A 19665-nucleotide genomic window follows, 5' to 3' on the forward strand; every position below is an offset into this window, starting at 1 on the left:
TGACTAACCATGAAAATGGAGAATAAATGAAGGGAGCTTTTGGTATCTATAAATGAAAAAAAACAGAAACTTCACAGAGAATAATGGAAAAGAAAATAAGGCATGGTACAAGTAGTTAAATCCCTGTTTTGTGACTTTCATAGTAAATATATATATGGCACTTAACCAATACTTATTAAAATACAAATATTGCATCATTAGAGCTGATACTAATCGATGAGGGACTCTCCTTAATTCACTGAAAAGCTTCACATTTGTCTTTACAGAGGTTTTTGGCCCAAACTGTATCAGACGCAGGCTCGTTTCCATATCTTAAGCTTTGGTGAATTGACAGGGGCGTCGATTTGCCTCCATCACCCAATCCCCAACCCCCACTGCCCGTCACTCATCCCTTCCATCACCTCCTCCTCCGGCCGGTGGCTGCTTGGAGCTGTTAGGGCAGCAGCATGCTATAAAACAGAGAGGGACGGGACTGGAGAGGAGGTTGGTGCTGAGGACACACACACCCACACACACACACACAGAGAGGGAGAGAGAGAGAGCTTTGGTAAAAAGTCGCCTGATATATCAAACAAAGCTGCTCGACTTCCACGCAGATCAGCACGGACACTTGGATATAAGGAAGAAACTTCTCATCTTTTTTACCGTCATCGAATCAGTCGCTCCAAGTCGACAGTGGTTCATTGCAAGCCTCTCAGTTGGAGCTTTGAGGAGAACATTCTGCGGAGAGCCTGAGCCCAGAGGCTGGTTGTCAGGATGCTGCTCCCCCACGCGCTCCGCTCCGTGCTGTGCGTCCTGTGCTGCGCGTGGCTGCGCACCGGAGCGGCCACGCGCCTCAAGGCTCCCGCTCTGCCCATCCAGTCCGAGAGAGAGCCGCTGCCGTTCAAAGGCGTGTCAGGTAACCCACCGTCATCTGTTGGAAAACTGCAATGTAAAGTGACTGTATGTTTAACTAATTAATATGAACCAGCCAATAGAAAGAAAAAGCAGCAATTGACTATTCCAAACTTGCTCACACCAAGCGGGGGCGGTAGCGAGCACTTGAAAAGTCCGGATTTTGTTAAAATCAACGCTTTTTAAAATCGTAGTTATGCCGAATTGCACTGCACACATTAGTGCTGCTATAGATTACAGTATAAGTATCATCTAATCATGTGTATTGCATAAAAAACACAAATAAACCTAATACTGTATTTATTGTGTATGGGATTTGGTGCTGCATGTGCGTGAAGGGCCAGTTTACGGACTCGATAGTAGATAAGGCTTTAAGTACACGCAACCTAAACATGCCATCTTAACTTGACACGTGTCCCCTGCTCCCCCCCCCCCCCCCCCCCCCGATATAACAACCCGGGCTACTTACCCTAGATTTCCTGAATTTCCACGTATCCTTGAAACGTCCAGTAATAGCCAGTGTTGCTCATGTGTAAAAACCAGCGGCAAACATCTGAGTCATAATCACAGCGAATACCATTTGATTCACGTGTGAAAAAGAAAAAGTCCCTGCGCAAACCCAGGGGGGGGGGGGGGGGGGGAGCCAGGCAGCGCGCTTATTATTACAAGGTAACTTCTGTGGGGCTCGACACTGTGGGAACTCCACGTTCACCGTGTAATCCAACGCTGGAAAGTGCAATCAGGCCACTTTTCCATTACAAGCGCTGGCCGCTGCGCACATGATTTATTTCTGCAGAGACAGAAGTGGCAGGCGAAGCGAGCGGCTCACAGTTTGGACTGCACTGTTTAAAGTGTGCAGTCACTTTAATGAAAGAATAATGTGAACCAGGTTGGTAGCAGCGAGAGAGGAAGGCCACCAGCTCCAGTCCAGTTAGCATCACGCCCGGTGTGTGTTTTTGTGCACTTATAGTTAGATATAGGCGCTCTCATCACACACCACCAACCCCACCTATACAGACACTTATTCTGACCAACATGTAACACTATAATATTATTGCACCACAGTAATAAAATCCCCAAAAACTATTTTTATCTACAGCACAGTATATTAGAAAGGTTATGAGTTTTTGAATAGACTCCAGCACACAGGATTTAAAGTGACTCAATGACTATGATTTCCACGTCCACATTGAGTGACGAATTACATTTGTATTTATTTGTATACCGCCAAATCACAAAATACATGATCTCAAGGCACTTTATAGTAATGTGGAGACCATTGCCCCCTATATCTCCTTTTATAAGCAGATTTTAGTTTCTACATGGTTCATCCAATGTAGGTGTAAACATAGATTCAGTCTGATTCTGTGCTCACATTATGTTTGGCAGTTATTTCATTTCAAATCTGAAATGCTGAAGTGGATATTTAACACTGCAATTACCATTTTAATGTCTGCTTCACGCAGAGTTTGCTCTACAGTGAGGCACTTAATCACAATCCTTTCTTACTTCCGTGAAATGTCATCTGAAGCTCTCTTGAACAAAGTTTGGCCAACATTCTGTGCATTTCTGGGAATGCCGCATCATCCCTCAGTGGAAAATTGAATATCTCCCATGCTTGCTCATGGATCATTTATTCTTGACAGGCTGCAGGGTTGAGTCCCAAAAAACTGGCCAGGCGTCCAGGGAGTTTTGGTCGCCTCAAAACATGTCTGGGCAGTGAGCTGTGCAAGATTTATTTGTTGAAAATATGAAAATTGGTGCAGTGGTCTGGTCGGCACAGTTTGTCATCCTGCAGTCTGACACTCAATAAAAGCCACAGGGTTGCACTGTTTTTCTTGCTCTTAAATATCAGGAACTCTGTATAAATCAGCTCATAATTCAAAAAGCCTCAAGTAAATTCTCCTCTGCTTCCTATAATTAATCCAGGCATAATTTAAAATCAAAAACCTCATATGTAATTATGTCATTTCACATAGTTTCTAAACAAGACTGCTTGTTGTTTTAGAAGGCGACAGCGTGATGATGATGTTTGACCCCAGAGATCAGTGTGTGTATTCACCAGTGTTTGTGTTGCAGGATGCTCATTTGGAGGTCGGTCCTACTCCCTGGAGGACACATGGCACCCAGATCTGGGGGAGCCCTTCGGTGTAATGCACTGCGTCCAGTGCCTTTGTGAACCTGTAAGTTTGACCTCAATCTCCCGCTCCTTCTGCACGTGCACATATATCACGCTCACTTTGTGCTGTATTGTACATGTTGTGTGATGCAGCTACCTTTTTTTATGTTGTGCAGCAAAAGAGTCGTCGTGGAAAGGTGTTTGGGAAGGTCAACTGCAAGAACATCAAACAGGACTGTCCCGACCCGAACTGTGACCATCCCGTCCTTCTGCCGGGGCACTGCTGTAAAACCTGCCGTAAAGGTAACCCCCCCCCCCCCCCGCTCCTACTGCTCTCCACTTTCTTACATTCAAACTTGATCTGAGCTTTAGCTTCCCCCTGCCTCTGTCGCTCACAACAACGGCTTCTTTCCCTCAGTTTTGTTTATTCCTGAATCATACTTCTCTCTCCCTCTCTCATCTCCATTTTCCCTATTGGGACCTTAGATTTTTTCTTTCCCTGTGGGTCAGCTAGTAAGTCTTCAGAACAGCTGCCGGATTCAATGAGCACGGCAATTGATTTTTCAGCCGCATCAAATAGAGATTTTCTCTTAACCAGCCTAAACTTAAAGTATCACCCATCTATTCAACCTCATTCACACGCTGCCACTTAACTTGTCCACACACTGCTGCACACACATTTCCACTTTATTAGACAATTGCAGCAACCCTGCGTGCACACACACACACACACACACACACACACACACACACACACACACACACACACACACACACACACACACACACACACACACACACACACACACACACACACGCGCAATTAGGGTTGGTCTTCATCCGGCACTGTTATTTAGCAGATTGGGTGTTTCTTTATGCCACGTGTGTGTGGTAATGGAATGGAAAGTAAAGGTAAAGCACTGTTAGACCAGTGTGTGTGTGTATTTGTGTCTGTGTGTATGTGCGTCTGTGTATGTATTGTGTGTGGGTGGGTGTGTGTCAAGAGTTGGAAAGGCTGTGACTGTGTGGTCAAGTTTGTAGGAAAAGGTTGTGTTTGTCTTACCATATGCTCCAGAGCAGCTAGTATATTTGTGTAAGTGATGGAAAATGGTGTGTGTGTCGGTGTGAATGTGTTTGTATGCATGTGTTTGTGTGTTTATATATATATATATGTGTGTAATGACTGGTGCACCTGAGGATACAGTACTGCTAAGTGGGGAGAAGTGAGAGTGACACTCCCCAGAAGCCTTCAGCGTGCCCAGTGGAGCAGAGAAAAAGTGAGGACAGAATGATGGGAATTAAAGTGTGAGTGTGTGTGTGTGTGTGTGTGTGTGTGTGTGTGTGTGTGTGTGTGTGTGTGTGTGTGTGTGTGTGTGTGTGTGTGTGTGTGTGCGCGTGTGTGTGCGCGAATCAGTTGCCAAGACAGAAAGCAGACAGTGCAGCTGCTCCTCACAAAACAACTTGTGAGAAATTTGGGTGACAAGTTGGGGTGACTAATAGGCAACGTGTGTTTTTTTGTTCTCAAGATTGTGTCAGTGTGTTTTAGTTGGCTGAAGGACTAGCTGACCACTGCATGTGTGTCTGTGTCTGTTTGAGAGTGTGCGTAAGAAAAGCGGCGAGGTCGACACATTACATCAAGATGCACGTCAGTTTGTGTGGAACAGCGGGTCACTGTTGGGATCGCACGCCAGTGTCACTCTCAATTCTCCTTAAGCTCTTCAGCTGCAAGAGACCCACTTGTTAGTTTCCCCTGGGTGAGAGGGGGAGAGAGAGAGAGAGGGCGGGCGGGTGGGTGGTGGAGGAAATGGGCTTTAGCCTTCACTGTACCATTGCCTTGAAATTGGCGTCTGACATCTTACACATCCTTTAAATACCTTGTCCACGCATTTCACACTCTTTATCCAGACCCAATACACAGTCAGAGAAAAGAAAGTGGACAGCTGATGCTTTCGTCTCGTTCAGTCTTTGGAAAGCGTCGCTGCCAGAAACTGAAACCGTTTCAAAGGCATGATTCGACATGAGAAACTCTTATATCTCCCAGAAAACTAACTACTTGTTGATAATCACACAAAAACAGATTACATTAGGTGATTATTCCAGGGCCATCAATAGAACCTCCATATTAACTGCATGTTTAACATATATATAACTCTACTTTGCTTCCACAGGTGATGGTGACATGAAGCAGACGGATGCCGTCCTGGACAACTTTGAGTTTTTCCATGAGAAGGGAAAAGACAAAGAGGACGACCTCCACAAATCTTACAATGACAGGTCGTACCTGAGCTCTGAGGACATGGGCCCCGGGGAGAGCCGCACTGGTGAGCAGGAGCATTAAGAGACGGAAACTACTGCTGCAGTTAGAGTCATTTCAGATATTAAAATGTGAAGTAGGACACCAATGCCCCACAGGCATGCAGCACATGCTGTTAGTAAGAAAATAACCTAAATTAAATGAATGAAACTACATTAAAATAACTCTGGCCTCTGTTCTCCTGCAGACTTTGTGGCCCTGTTGACAGGGGGGGCGGACTTGGGGAGCTCCAGTGGTGTTGCCAGAGCTCGCTTCTCCCTGACCAGAACCAGTCTCGCCTTCTCCATCACATTCCAGAGGTAACACACAGAATGAGTTTAAATGGGTTTTTCTCTTTCTTTATAGCTTTAGTTTAGTGGTGCTCTCTCTTCTCTCTCATAACTTCCCTGCTCCTCTCCTGTTCCTGACCCAAACAGACCTGAAGTGTTTAGAGAAGCGAATTTAAAAGACGTCATGATTGATCTGTTGTTTTGCAGCCTAAGTTTGTTGAGAAGTAACAAAAGGGAGCTGAAAAAAAATGAACACAACATTAAACATTGGTCATTTTTTCCACCCATGACTTTTCAGAATGGACCGTCCCAGTAAGATACTCTTCTTGGATTCAGACGGGACCACTGCATTTGAGTACAGGGTCCCCAAGGGACAGCCCGACATGGTAAGACACCACTGAAAAGAATCTCTTATTTTTCCTCTGTCAATGTTTTTTTTGTCATGTGTGTCCGTGTGAGAGAGAGAATAAAATATCTGGTATGAATAACATTCTCACTGCACGACTCTACACACAAACACACACACTTCATTTTTGCTTCATTGCCTCTTTGTTAACATCATAAACTCTCTCTCATTCCGTGATTGCACCAAACATCAACACTCGCTCACCTTCAGGTTTGAGATTCAAGCCTGAGTTTGATAAAGGCCAACATCAGTGTGATGAATCATTAAACCAATATGTTAGTGTAACAGTAGTACCTACACATGCATGTCCACAAACTCCCTGAGGTCCGACACAATCACTGCACATCATTTGCTGCCAAAACGCACACACACATCTCCTCATTCCATGTCAGACCCCAACACCATGCGCAGCGAGGCTGGAGCCCTGTAAATACAGGTCCTGGTAAAATGCTCCTATTATTATTTTTAGATAAATGTCAGTGCCAAGAGGACCTTAGAGAAAACACTTGTGGACAAAGAAGGCAGATTGTTGGGGGGGGGGGGGGTGGCGGGGTTAAGCTGGAGCAAGGAAGAGAAAGAGAGAATGTTTCACATGTTACATCACTGCTTAGCAGGGGGACAGAGCGTATCACTAATTGAAATGGAGATTACCTCTGAACTCTTGAGTTATGAAGTGCCGGCACGCTGCCACATTTCTTCTCTCTGCTCTCAAGAAGAGTGTTGAAGGGCTGCAGCCTGTGGTTCATAACACTATCCCGTGGTTTGATGTATGCAGCATGTGTGTTTGTTAGTTTGCCCAAATGTTACATGAGCGAGTAAGCAGATTTTAAGATTATATCCGAGTATGAGTGGATGTTGTCGCCTCACAATGCTGCCGCCTCATTGGCCTGTGTGTGTGTGTGTCTGCAGATCTGTGGAGTCTGGAAGAACCTGGCTAAGCCTCTCATGCGACAGCTGCAGTCTGAGCAGTTGCGCATCCGCATGACCACATCAACGAGCAGACGAGAAGAAGTGGAGGGGAAGATCATCAAGCACAGAGCTCTCTTTGCTGGTAAGTGTGCACGGAGGGTATTATAGCGTTCTCTATCAGACTAGACATGTGTATGCCTTTGTTCTTTGAGCTGTTCTACACAATAAACTCAATATTTACAAATCAGTGGAGCTATGTACATTCTCATGTAATCTTTAGCAGCCATTGATGGATTAATGTGGAGAATAAGTGAGAGCTTTGTTTACAGAGGAGTATTTGTATAGACGTCCTGTAAGAGAGCGCAGATACTCAATGTGCTGATGTGCTCGTGTCTCACGTATAGAGACATTCAGTTCAACGCTGACGTCCGAGGAGGAGAACTCAGGCACAGGAGGCATCGGCATGTTGACACTGAGTGACACGGGGAACCACCTGCACTTCATCCTCATTCTGCAGGGCCTCATCAAACACAAAGACAAAGGTGAGTGATGGACAGCTAAAGTCAAAGTGTTTGGGAACATGGTGCCACTGAGAAACTGCAGGTCGGACAGAAAGAGATCAAACTAGAGTTCAGAGGGTTGGGATAGATAAACACCAGATATCGAGACTGATAAGTGGAAGATGATCAGTTGCAAATTACTTCTATCAGTTCCCTTTAACAAATACTGAAGTTACATTCCGGTTTTAGAACTAAAAGGAGACAAATAATGTAGCTGATCATTTAAAAAATGACCTCCGCTAAATCTGGATCCTGCATAAATTGTATAGTTTTGCAAAATCGACACAACTGGATCCAGATTTCTAGATCCGTTTCTAAAAATGTCACCTTCAATCTGTAAAACTTCCTTAAAGCTAGGGTTGATAATAAAGGATTGAAGCATACTGTTGCAAAATGCAATTCCCAACCCCTGCAACCGGCCCTGTCAATACAGCAACGCCCCCAGAATACATGAACGTACACTAACTTCTAGAAGACGACTTTTCTGCGACTCGCTCTCTAACTTCTGGCTATAGTCTCTACCTCAACGGTGTATGTGTCTCCGACTAAAGAGTGTGGTCATGTGCAGTGAGGTCACAGACAGGGTGTGTGCAGGCAGGCAGGTCTGTTGGTGACAGACAGGTACACCAGCCAGACCCAATTTGTTTCAGCCCTGAGAGGCCACAGGCTTTTCTCTTTTTTTCCAGATGACTTTATTTATTGATGTCACCAATAAACATGTTTTGAAGACAAAACATGTTTTCAGTAGCAATTTACCAACCCCACCTTTAATTGTTGAATTTTGAAATGGTGATATTAGTCACAGACATGACTCTCTCTCTCTCTCTCTCCCCTCAGAGCCCGTCTTGGTGCCCATCCGTGTCCAGCTCGTGTACCGCCAGCACATCCTCAGGGAAATCCGAGCCAACATCACCTCTCATGTGAGTATTCACATTTACCAGAAGCGGCAGATACCAAAAATGAAAAGCGACTGAACGCCAAAATTTGCTAGCAAATATATTGATCTTTACATCTGAAAAATCCTCATTTGTAAAACAACTCGAATTAAACAAAATATTCAGCGATTGCTCTTAGATAAGAAGGGAAAAGTGGGAGTAGTGTTCGGAGGAGGAGCAGGGTTGTTGTTGGTTAGGAACATATGACACAGCAACCCACCCACCACCACCAGCACCACCACCACCACCACCTTCCCTCTCTGAGACGGATATGGTTGGGTCACCACATCCTCGCGCGGTTGTCGCCGGCGCTCTGATCCCAGCTCACTACCCTAAGATGTGACAAGAAACATGGATGGAGACGAGGACGAGGGGGGAAACCAGGAGAGGGAGAAAGTGTGCAGGAGGATCTTTTGCAGGGGACAGATGTGAGCGAGGGACGAGAGACAGAGAAAGAGGGAGTTAGAGAGGATGGACTGCGTACACACTCCACACACATGTCAGTGGTTAGTGGTCTGTGGGCTGAGATGGATGGAGAGAGGAAGGAGGGAGGGAGCGGGTGATGAAAGGCGGGCCTGGTTTTAATTCTGCCAGGAATTGCATGAAGAGCTGATGCGCCCCTTTCAAGCCTGGTGGTGAGGGACACTGTCCGTGGAAATGATGTGAAAGGTTTGAGCTCTGCGACGCGACCTCGGCGAGCGTCCCCGGGCCAGACGTTGAAACCAAAACCGCTGACTCATGTCAAGTGGAGCTGAGTCACAGAGGCATGTAAGCAACAGACATATGACAAGTTATTTTTCAACTCAAACCCTCGTATACAAGCAAGCGCAGTGGATTTTCTAAGAGGACCAATGGTCCTGACAGTGTTACTGCTCCTCCTGATTTATATCACACCACAATATATCCTTCCTCACCTTACTTCTCCCTCATTATTCTGTCCGTTCATTTCCCCAAATATAAGTCACCCTCTCTCCGTCCAGCCATTTCTCTGCTCCCGCTCTGTTTTGGATCTATGGATTTATGGCACATGTATATTTATATTGAACCAAGGCCCCGGGGTCATAAAAGTAACATTTCTTCAACACGCTCGTACATCTGTCCTATTAATCCAACATTTCTCAACATCCTGACTGACCCCCCCCCCCCTCCTCTCCAGTCTGCCAGCTTGAGATTAATCTTCACTCAATATGAAACATGTTACGGCAATGCGAGCCATATTTTTGCCCTGGGTTTAAGTGTGCACTTGTGAGTGGCCTGATTTAAACACTGTGGTTTCATGTCACAGCACAGTTTGTGTCCGTCATGGTTACTGACTTTGTGATTGTTGAATTAATCTCACACTGGCAGTTGAACCAACATCAGGTCAACAAGATCTTAAATACATAAGGCGACTTTTCCCCTCCGACAGCTGACCCGTGTTTAACTCCATTTCTCAATCTGTGCAGGATCCAGATTTTGCCGAGGTGCTGACAGACCTGAACAGCCGCGAATTGTTCTGGCTATCTCGCGGTCAGATGGAGATCACCGTGACGACCGAGGCTCAGGATCCCCGGCAAATCTCTGGCTTCATCACTGGCAGGAAATCTTGTGACAGTAAGTGTCCCCGCTAGGGTTGCAAAGGAGTGGAAAGTTTCCGGTAAATTTCACCTCATCCAATGTAGAAGGAAAGGCTGTGTACATTTGCAAATACTGTGCAAAGACCTATATTAAGAATGACACAATGATGCAGAAACATATAGTCAAGTGCCCAAAGTTTCCTCAGGGCTCAAATCAGCCTATGACAAAACAAAATGTTTATATTTATGTCTGTATATGAAAAGGTAAATACAGTTAGTATAAATTACCCACAACATTTCCAGTTTATTCCCGTTTATTCCCGTTAATTCACGTATATTCCCGTTAATTCACGTATATTCCCGTTAATTCCCATGGAAAGTTTCCCACTTTGAATATTCCCGGAATTTTGCAACCCTAGTCCCCGCTATACTTTCCTCCGCTTGTTGGTCCTCCGCACTCAGCGTTGTGTGTGTTGCTTCTCAATACTGCAGATGCAACAAACACGTAGGTCGCTGAGAATGTGTTTTGAGTCGTAGTTGGTTGGTGCTCGTCCATGTGTGGCTGTTTTCGTCAGTCCTCTCTATAAATACTTCTTTTTTCAGTCTGTCTCCATCCTTTCAAGTCTTATCACTGGGGAAAAACCATGTTTATAGACCTTCTGTTTGACTTGGTGGCCCACCAACACTGTGTATGCATGTCCATGTGTGTGTGTGTGTGTGTGTGTGTGTGTGTGTGTGTGTGTGTGTGTGTGTGTGTGTGTGTGTGTGTGTGAAAGAGAGAGACACACAAAGAGAGACAGAGGTTTCAGGAATGTTGTGGACAGCCCAATCGTCTGAAACCGTAAAAGCATGCACACATGGACTTTTCATGGGATGCATACTTGTACATGAACATGGAACATCAAGGTGTGGGACACTTTGAAACACTTTGAGGGGTGTTTTTATTCTCTAACAGACACAAACACATGCACACACACACACACAAATACATATAAAGACTCTATTTTATGAAGGTTTATATACACACACACACACACACAAACACACTGCTGCCAAGGTCACAGTCTGCTGGACATGACTCTCCTTGCTGGTGTTCCAGTTCTGTGATTAACAGCTTGACGTTATGTATGAAGAATTCGAACCAAACACACTCTTCCCCTCTCTTCTCTCCTCCTTCCCGTGCCTGTTCTCCCTCTCTCCTTCTACCAGTCTCTCCATTTCGCGGCAGCCCCGTTGTCTGCCGTGTGTCTTTGGCAAAACGATCCTCATAAAATTTCCTCCGCTCTTTTCTCATCCTTCTCAGTTACTCATTCCCTCCTGTCATTTCAGCTCAATCTTTTTAAGCCTACTGCATTCAGCAAGGGTTACCTCATCGTGAGGCTTAACCTTGGGTGGGTTTAATGTGTGTGTGTGTGTGTGTGTGTGTGTGTGTGTGTGTGTGTGTGTGTGTGTGTGTGTGTGTGTGTGTGTGTGTGTGTGTTTGTGTGCGTGCTTCAACATATATGCATTTGGCTCAAGGTCGCGCAAAATTACACGAGCAGGAACGCCTCCTGATTTGTGGTTCAATTGAATCTGTCCCCTCAATGACTCCTACTTCTTGAGGGGGGGACATTATGGGCATGTAGCTTCAGTGTGTGTGTGTGTGTGTGTGTGTAGCTGCAGAACACGGGTAAATGTGATGTGCCCCCAGTGTTTTCCATCCTTCACCCAAACCAGCAGATTTCTCACATGACAGAAATGGTTGCCTCATCAGTCATGCTGTCAGGCTCTGTGGTGCAAGGGGGGAAAACTCCGAGGGGAAAATGTTGGTTTCCGATAAGTAATAATAATGAGCACTGTATGTGCTCTGAATTGGATTTTGGATATTAATCTTAGTCTTGTTTGCCTGCTCAGCTATTCAGAGTGTGATGTCCAGTGGTGATGCCCTGACCCCGGGGAAGACCGGAGGTGTGGGATCCGTCATCTTTAACCTCCATGATAACGGCACGCTGGACTACCAGGTGAGATTTCCATCAGGAGGATTTGATTGTTGTCTATCAAACTTTTTAATAATCATACATTGTTGCATTACAAAAGATCATTGTGAATGTTTCATCAACATTCTGGTCTAATATCCTATATTTGTGGTTTATTACCACTGAACCTTTTGTATTTATAGAGTTAAGCTCAATCTGCGCTGTCAATTGGGTTGACAATGTGGAACTCTGAGTGATCAGTCACTCTTAGTAACAGTATTCCCATAACTTCAATAAACGTGTACATCACCATTCTTACAATGAATATCATGGACTCAACGTCACAACGTCATCTCCTTCATTCAGGTTCAGGTGGCAGGTCTCACCAGCGACGTGGTCGGCCTCACTATCGAGCTGAAGCCGCGGCGTCGCAACAAGCGCTCTGTTATTTACGACTTGACGACGGACTACAACAAGGCCTCAGGCCAGGCGTTGGGCAGCTGGAGTCGCCTGGAGGCGCGACACATCCACATGCTGCTGCAGAACGAGCTGTTCATCAATGTGGCCACGGCACACAGCCAGGAGGGGGAGCTGAGGGGGCAGATCAAGGCGCTGCTCTACAGCGGCCTGGAGGCACCCAGACATGGTGAGGAGGGGAGGGAGCAAAGTTAGGAAATTCAACAAACACATGAAAACACATTGAATTGCTTTATAAAATTGCAAAATACTGAAAAATCTTCCTTAATCCAGGATCCACACTAATGTATATTCATGTCTTCCTCCTCCAGAGTTGCCCACCCCTCTGGCCGGCCACTTTGTGTCCCCACCAGTGAGAACCGGTGTCTCGGGCCACGCCTGGGTCTCAGTGGACAAACAGTGTAACCTGCATTACGAGATTGTCGTCTCGGGACTCAGCAAGGCCGACGACCTCACCGTGAGCGCCCACCTCCACGGGCTGGCTGAGATCGGGGAGCTAGACGACAGCAGCGCCACGCACAAGACGCTGCTGACCGGCTTCTATGGATCACAGGTACATCCGTTCAAAAATGGACATGAAGGAGAACATCCACATGCAAAAGTGTCACATATATAAACCCATCCTCTCCTCTCCTGTCCTCCAGGCTCAGGGGGTGTTAAAAGACATGAGTGTTGAGTTACTGCAGCACCTGGACCAGGGAACAGCCTTCATCCAAGTCAGCACCAAGCTCAACCCCCGCGGAGAAATTCGAGGACAGGTAATAGAGACAATCAAGACAAAAACAACCCACTTTGCATTCATTATTACCACTTAACGTGTTAAATAACATGTTTATCCAAACATACTTAAGAGATGCACTTTTTAGTGATTTGTTTGAATTTTTTGAGCTTTTAGTATATTCTCTAATTGATTTAAGGCAAATTTCCCAAGGCAGGGGTTCAGCAGGGTTCATCACTTGGGCTGTGTAGAGTTCAGTTAAGGATTCACGTCTCCCACGGTGGTCCGGAGACTTGAGAGGCCCATGAGCCTGGTGTTTGGAATTTCTGAATGAAACAATGTGGATTAGTTGTTACTGCATGAAAAGTATTTAAAAATGGGAACAAAAAGACATTAATCAGTTGCTTCAGTGGAAGCTAAAACCATCAATATATGTCCACAATGGTGAAATTGGGCTACTTTTACTACCACAGCCCAGCCACAGCACAATGACCTTAACACACACAAGTGTTTTACTATTACAAGACAACCATTTAACGACCATAGCACAATAAAACTGCACCTGTAGCAGTGTAGTCCAGCTAGGAAGCTAGTGATCAGATCATTTTGTGGTTAAGACTTTGGTTTCTATAATAAAAGGAAGTAAAGGTGAAAAATACACATTCACACATTACAATTTAATGATGAACTGAACAAATGCTTTTTAAATTTTAAACCTGCCGCATTCTGTATCTATGGCTCTCCAGGGGAGGATCCAGAGGCGGGGATAGGGAGGGGGGGGGGCACTAGTCCCATGTCTTTTTAAAGTTAACTAGTCACTTACAATAAGTATTATAGTTTGTTAAGTTTTATTTTCTAAGGGTTTTTAAAGTACACAATGTATTAAAACAAGGACGATTTTTTCAAATGTATTCAATTATGTGTGGCTTTGCTCAAATCTATCGAGCTAACAGTAAACAAGGACAGACTTAAATGTGTACCTCACTCAATCAGGAGCTGTACAGGGATATTGGACGTATGTGTAAATTGTGGCCCCTTCATGGCCCCTGATTTAGAAAAATCCGTCTCTGAAGATCGAAGAGCCATGGTGATGAAAAGATATTTATACTTTGCTATTCGCCAAAAATTGTCATGCCCTGTTTGTAAATTTTGTAAGCAAAGTGATGATTTAACATGGACAATCGGAGAGGCAGAAAAGCAGAGCAGCTTATTAGATTAAAAAAAGGAGTCAGGTCCTCGGGGCCTCTATAAACCATCTCAGTGTTTATGTGTCTGTGTGATTGCTCACGTAGCGTTCACGGGCCAACGCAAACACACACTGTCACTTTCACTGGCAAGTGCTGTCGGCCTGGAGAGACGTTTGTTGAAAAGTAAAAATATAACTGGGCTTCAGGAGCACACTAACACAGAGCACAGTTGCCTTTAAACCTGTGTGCAGCTTCGCAGGTGGAGCCGGTGATGAGTTCTTTGTTCAGTGGCTCCAGCTGGTTTAATAGCAAACAGGTCGGACACATAAACGGCCATCTGCTCGGGAGCACAGCAGCGCTTCATTTTGGAACAATTAACAAGCCACAGCGTGACTCCTGCCTGCGCTCGGGTGTGGCCAACAGATCTCCTAACATCTCCCTCTTGTTTTTTCCCTTTCTCTGTCGTTCATCTCCACCCGTCCCTTCTTTCCTTTTTTACGACACACCTGCCATTTCCAGGTCCATGTGCCAAACAACTGTGAGTTTGGAGCCAGAGGGGAGGTAGAGGAGGCTGAGTTTGACGACCTGTTTGTGAAGGACCCGGAGGAGATGAAGAAAGACCCACATACCTGCTTCTTTGAGAACCAGCACCACGCTCACGGCTCCCGCTGGACACCCAGCTACGACAAGTGTTTCACCTGCAGCTGCCAGGTAACAAAGCACGACCAACACAAAGGCAGCAGGGAAAGAAACTGTTTTGATTTTGCAGCCTTTGAGATGTATGTTAAGACTGAATGTTGGATTTATCTTGTATCACAATTCAAACTCACTCTTGGTCATCTTTTTGTGCATTTTCTTCTTCTGTAGAAGCGAACGGTGATCTGTGATCCAGTCATCTGTCCGGTGTTGACCTGCTCCAGAACCATCCAGCCTGAAGACAAGTGTTGTCCTGTCTGTGACGGTGAGAGAATCAGAGATATAGACTTTGATTTCTGTGGACGTATCCCTATTGTCCGAAAGTGTCAAATGATAAAGTTTAAATCTAATTCTGTTTCTATCTCCATTTCCTTTTTCTCTGTACAGAGTCGAAGGACCCCAAGGACATGAAAGCTCCAGAGAGAGTGGAGGAACATCCTGAAGGTATGCACCACCTCTCGTCTATTGTAGTTGTTCCTCTCTTGTGTCTTTTTATGCTGTGCTTGTTTCACTGAATTTCTGCCGACATTTAAAGTTTAACTCTGGATAACTCAGGCATTTTCTCTCTAACCTCTTCTCCTTCTCTCCCAGGTTGTTACTTTGAAGGAGACCAGAAGATGCATGCCCCAGGAACCACATGGCATCCCTTTGTTCCTCCCTTTGGCTACATTAAATGTGCTGTCTGCACTTGCAAGGTAAACACACATCAACAAACCCACTCACATCTGGCTGGATTTACTTTCCAAAAGCCCTTAATGGATCGTTTATTTTTTGCACTGGACTCCAAAGAAAATTAGGCAGAAGTACATTTCTCGTCATTTCTTTCTCGAGGAATGATGAGACTTTTTGACTTTGTTTGAATAAAGAAAAAACAATGAGTCCGATTCAAAAGAGTTGAAGCAAAATTTTTGAAGATGCTGCATTTTTCTTTCCAGGGATCTACAGGGGAGGTGCACTGTGAGAAGGTGACGTGTCCAGTGCTGACCTGCAGTCACCCCGTGAGACGTAACCCGTCCGACTGCTGTAAAGAGTGTCCAGAGGAGGAGAAGACGCCTGCGGGGCTGGAGCACAGCGACATGATGCAGGCAGACGGCCCCAGGCACTGCAAATTTGGCAAGAACTATTACCAGAACAGCGACAACTGGCATCCCTGGGTACCGCTGGTGGGCGAGATGAAGTGCATCAACTGCTGGTGTGATGTAAGTACACGCTGGCTTCCAAGAATTGTAGGATAACTGGAGTTTTCAGACATAAAAGTCAATTTGTTAATCATCTAAATTGCCTGAAGGTAGCTCATTAGAAACCAAAAGTACATTTTAAATTGATGTTGACTGAATACAGTTCAACCTAAGTTCTTTAAAAATACCATTTGAAAAGTGATCCTATCATGAAACCAGAACTTTGGCAACAGTGAGTATTTGTGCATGGACTTTTATCATCGGCCATTTCAAGCAAAACTACTTTAATCACTAATGAGTTTCAACAAAGAACTTTTTTTAATTGTTGAGGTCGTCTTTGGAATTGTATTTTTTCTCTAGTTTGAACCATGGCATCAGATCTCACTGCACCATCACATGTATTTTGTCAGTACATTGTAGTAACACTCAACTTCTTGTTATTGTTGTTACTTTTATTATTTTTTGTTATTTAATGATGTTTGGCAAACAGCTTTGCGGCACATTACTGCCACCACCTGGCAGTCATACTGCATTACTAACTACCAGGCGTTGGTCAAAACGAGATGAGATGCACGAAAGAAGTTGCATAAACTATATGATTTTTTATAATTTAATAAAAAAAATCATCGGCCATCGCCAATCAATATCGTTCTATTAAAATAGAACAAAATAGAAATTTGCAATTGTGCAACGCAAAACTAGAAATTCTTAAATTCATCAGGTTTTCAGAAACACACTCCATATTTTCTGGGTATGAAAATAAACAACTGTCCCTCAACATGTATGAAGTGGATTTTGCTAAGCTGAATTAAATGAATGATATTTTCACAATTTCCAGTTTAAGATTAAATGACGTAAATGTAAATGTGCAGGCTAAGAAATTTGTCGCCTGTACCTCACATTCGGACAGTCCTGTCATGGTATCTGCAGTTTTTCACCTTCTTAAACCTGGATGTTCATCTTCTTCTCCACAGCACGGTGTCACCAAGTGTCAGAGGAAACAGTGTCCAGTGCTGACCTGCTCCAACATCACCCGCAGAGAGGACACATGCTGTCCTGAATGTGGTGGTGAGCCTTCAACACACACACACACACACACACACACACACACACACACACACACACACACACACACACACACACACACACACACACACACACACACACACACACACACACACACACACACACACACACACACACACACACACACAACCCAAGGAGGGACTTAACTAATATATCTGCGAAGAGTAACCTTTACTTGTTTATTTAGTTATTTAAAAAAAAAAACTCTTTCTAACGTTGCTGCTGACCTTCAGCTGGTAGTTGTTCTGTCACTTAATATATTTTTACATGCTATTATCAAACCTGAAGCTGTGTCAGTGTTGTGCTTCCTGGGTCTTACTTTTATTTTTGTGTTTGCCTTAGATTCCAAACAGGAGGACGACCTGTTGATGAAAGTTCCAGACAAAAGACGAACCTTGCGACACTGATCTGTGGGGAGACCAAAGAAAGAACCCCGAACCCGTAACTTTTACCCCTCGAAGCCCCCTCATGGACACACACCCAGAGCCTGGGTCCCCCCACTTGCCTCCCCCATCCTCACACCCACCCAGTTATCAGCTTCAGGATTGTACTGAACAGAAGCAGAGACGGAGGAATGATCAAATGAAACACGGACTCATTAATGAAGCTATGAGGAGGAGCAACCAGACTCTATCAGCCTGCCGCTGCCTTCTGTTTCCCGCCTTAACGTTCTCTGCAGGAATTTCTTCTTTCTTTTGCTTTTTTCAAAGAAGCTCAACAGGACAAAATGTGTAGATGTAGATGTGAAGTGAAATTGGGACTGTTTTACTGTTGGATTTTAAAATGGGAAAGACTGTGTGGCATGTGTTTCTTTGACAGGGCTTCTTTTTGAAGTGCAGAACAGGATGAATGCAAGTGTGTGTGTGGATGTGTGTGTGTGTGTGTGTGTGTGTTTACCGGTATAAGATAGGACTAATCAGCGATATAGAAACTGTTACAGGAAGAAAGTGGAGTCCAGAAACAAATGATCTTATCTCTGCAGTCAGTCTACAACTTTCATTAGTTGTACAAACATATTTTGACTTGTCATCACTTGTGTCGGCATCAGGATCCGTCCTGATTGGCCGGGAGATAAGTTAGAAACCTTCTCGGCTGCCGTTTCGGTGCAACACTTTTAGTCTTCGCCGCTTGTTGAACTCGTCGCTCCTCTGCTTTGATCGTTCGACATAATTAATTTGTATGGATTTTTTTATCATTGTTGTTTATGAATATGAAGCTGGTTTGTACTTTGTATTTATTGAATGGTGTGGAGACAAAATAAAAAAAGTTTGTTGGTTAAAAAAGAGAGAAGGGAATGTCTGTGAGATTTTATTTTGGATGCTGTCACTAACCACCTCTAATAATCCCGCCCGCGATTCCTATCTTTATTTTTCATCTGGACGCTTCGGGATTCTAGTTTTCCACGTTGTAGCTCTCGGTCCCTCTGTTTTTCCATCTCCGTTCCTCTTTTCTCACAGTTGTTCACATATGGAGCTGTGATTATCAGGGGATGAAAAGCCAGATTGACTCGACTTAATCCTTTGTTTTGAGATCCTATTTCTCCATTGTTCTCTCTCTCTGCCTCTTTACACCCTTTATTGATTCCCTTCATCTTTTTTGGCAGTTTTCTCTTTTCATCTGTAATTTTCTCCTCTTTTACTTTATGTCTTTCCTTGTTATTTATGGTTTATTCTCTGATCTTTTCTTTTCACACCATATTTTCCTTTTTCTTTCATTCAGTTTCTTTTTTTTCTTTTTCCTTAGCTTTCATGTCTTACGCTCCTTTTCTTCCCCTCCCTTTTCTTTATATCTTTTCCATTCCAATTATTTTTCTTTCCTTCTCAATCTGTTCACTCTTTCCTTTGCCCTCTTGCTTTACTCGCCAGTCACCACATGTGCTCGGTAATGTTGTGTCCTGACCAGTTCTACTGCAGACGGACTGAAGCATAAATACACATTCACAGATGTACACATGTGAAAACTCTGAATCAGGAACACACACATTAAGGCCGAACAAGAATTCTTTCCAATACACACACACACACACACACACACACACACACACACACAGGTATTTCTATATTTCTTAAGACACATTAACTATCTTCTTTAAACATCCCAACTAAGTGCCTAACTCTAACCTTAAGATTAATTTAAACCTAATTCGGACCCTCATATCAGAATCAGGGTTTTTTTTGCCAAGTATGTTTACACATACAAGGAATTTGCAGATGTCTGTTTGTGCATTGCCATAATTATAAAAATAGGCAACAGTATAAAAATATTATAAACACACTGATGTTTGTGCAGTATGACCTTTACAGGCCACAGAAAGTTCAATCCAAGTCTCAACCCTCGAAAAAAGTGAGAACCGGCCAAAATGTCCTCACTCTGTAGGGTTTATGCTCAAGATGGTCCTCAAAAGTA

General features: G+C 44.3%; 1 protein-coding gene across 1 annotated transcript; it reads left to right on the forward strand.

The window, feature by feature from the left end:
- The first annotated feature begins 756 nt into the window (after positions 1–756).
- On the forward strand, positions 757–17666 carry chrd (chordin). The gene is made up of 21 exons (XM_061073598.1): positions 757–898; positions 2974–3077; positions 3190–3316; positions 5182–5334; positions 5515–5626; positions 5895–5982; positions 6912–7053; positions 7316–7453; positions 8309–8391; positions 9852–9999; positions 11856–11962; positions 12284–12563; positions 12706–12947; positions 13039–13152; positions 14819–15010; positions 15167–15260; positions 15383–15439; positions 15587–15690; positions 15931–16194; positions 17148–17241; positions 17602–17666. The coding sequence occupies exons 1-21, from the start codon at positions 757–759 to the stop codon at positions 17664–17666; spliced, it is 2850 nt and encodes a 949-aa protein (XP_060929581.1).
- Positions 17667–19665: the final 1999 nt, after the last annotated feature.

The sequence above is a fragment of the Limanda limanda genome, chromosome 6 (assembly GCF_963576545.1).
Source record: "Limanda limanda chromosome 6, fLimLim1.1, whole genome shotgun sequence".
In the NCBI taxonomy this organism is placed as follows: domain Eukaryota; kingdom Metazoa; phylum Chordata; class Actinopteri; order Pleuronectiformes; family Pleuronectidae; genus Limanda; species Limanda limanda.

Coding starts and splice junctions, on each gene's coding strand:
- chrd (XM_061073598.1), top strand. CDS start 757: ATGCTGCTCCCCCACGCGCTCCGCTCCGTGCTGTGCGTCCTGTGCTGC. Junction 5,983..6,911: donor CCAAGGGACAGCCCGACATG/GTAAGACACCAC, acceptor GTGTGTCTGCAG/ATCTGTGGAGTCTGGAAGAA. Junction 8,392..9,851: donor GAGCCAACATCACCTCTCAT/GTGAGTATTCAC, acceptor CAATCTGTGCAG/GATCCAGATTTTGCCGAGGT.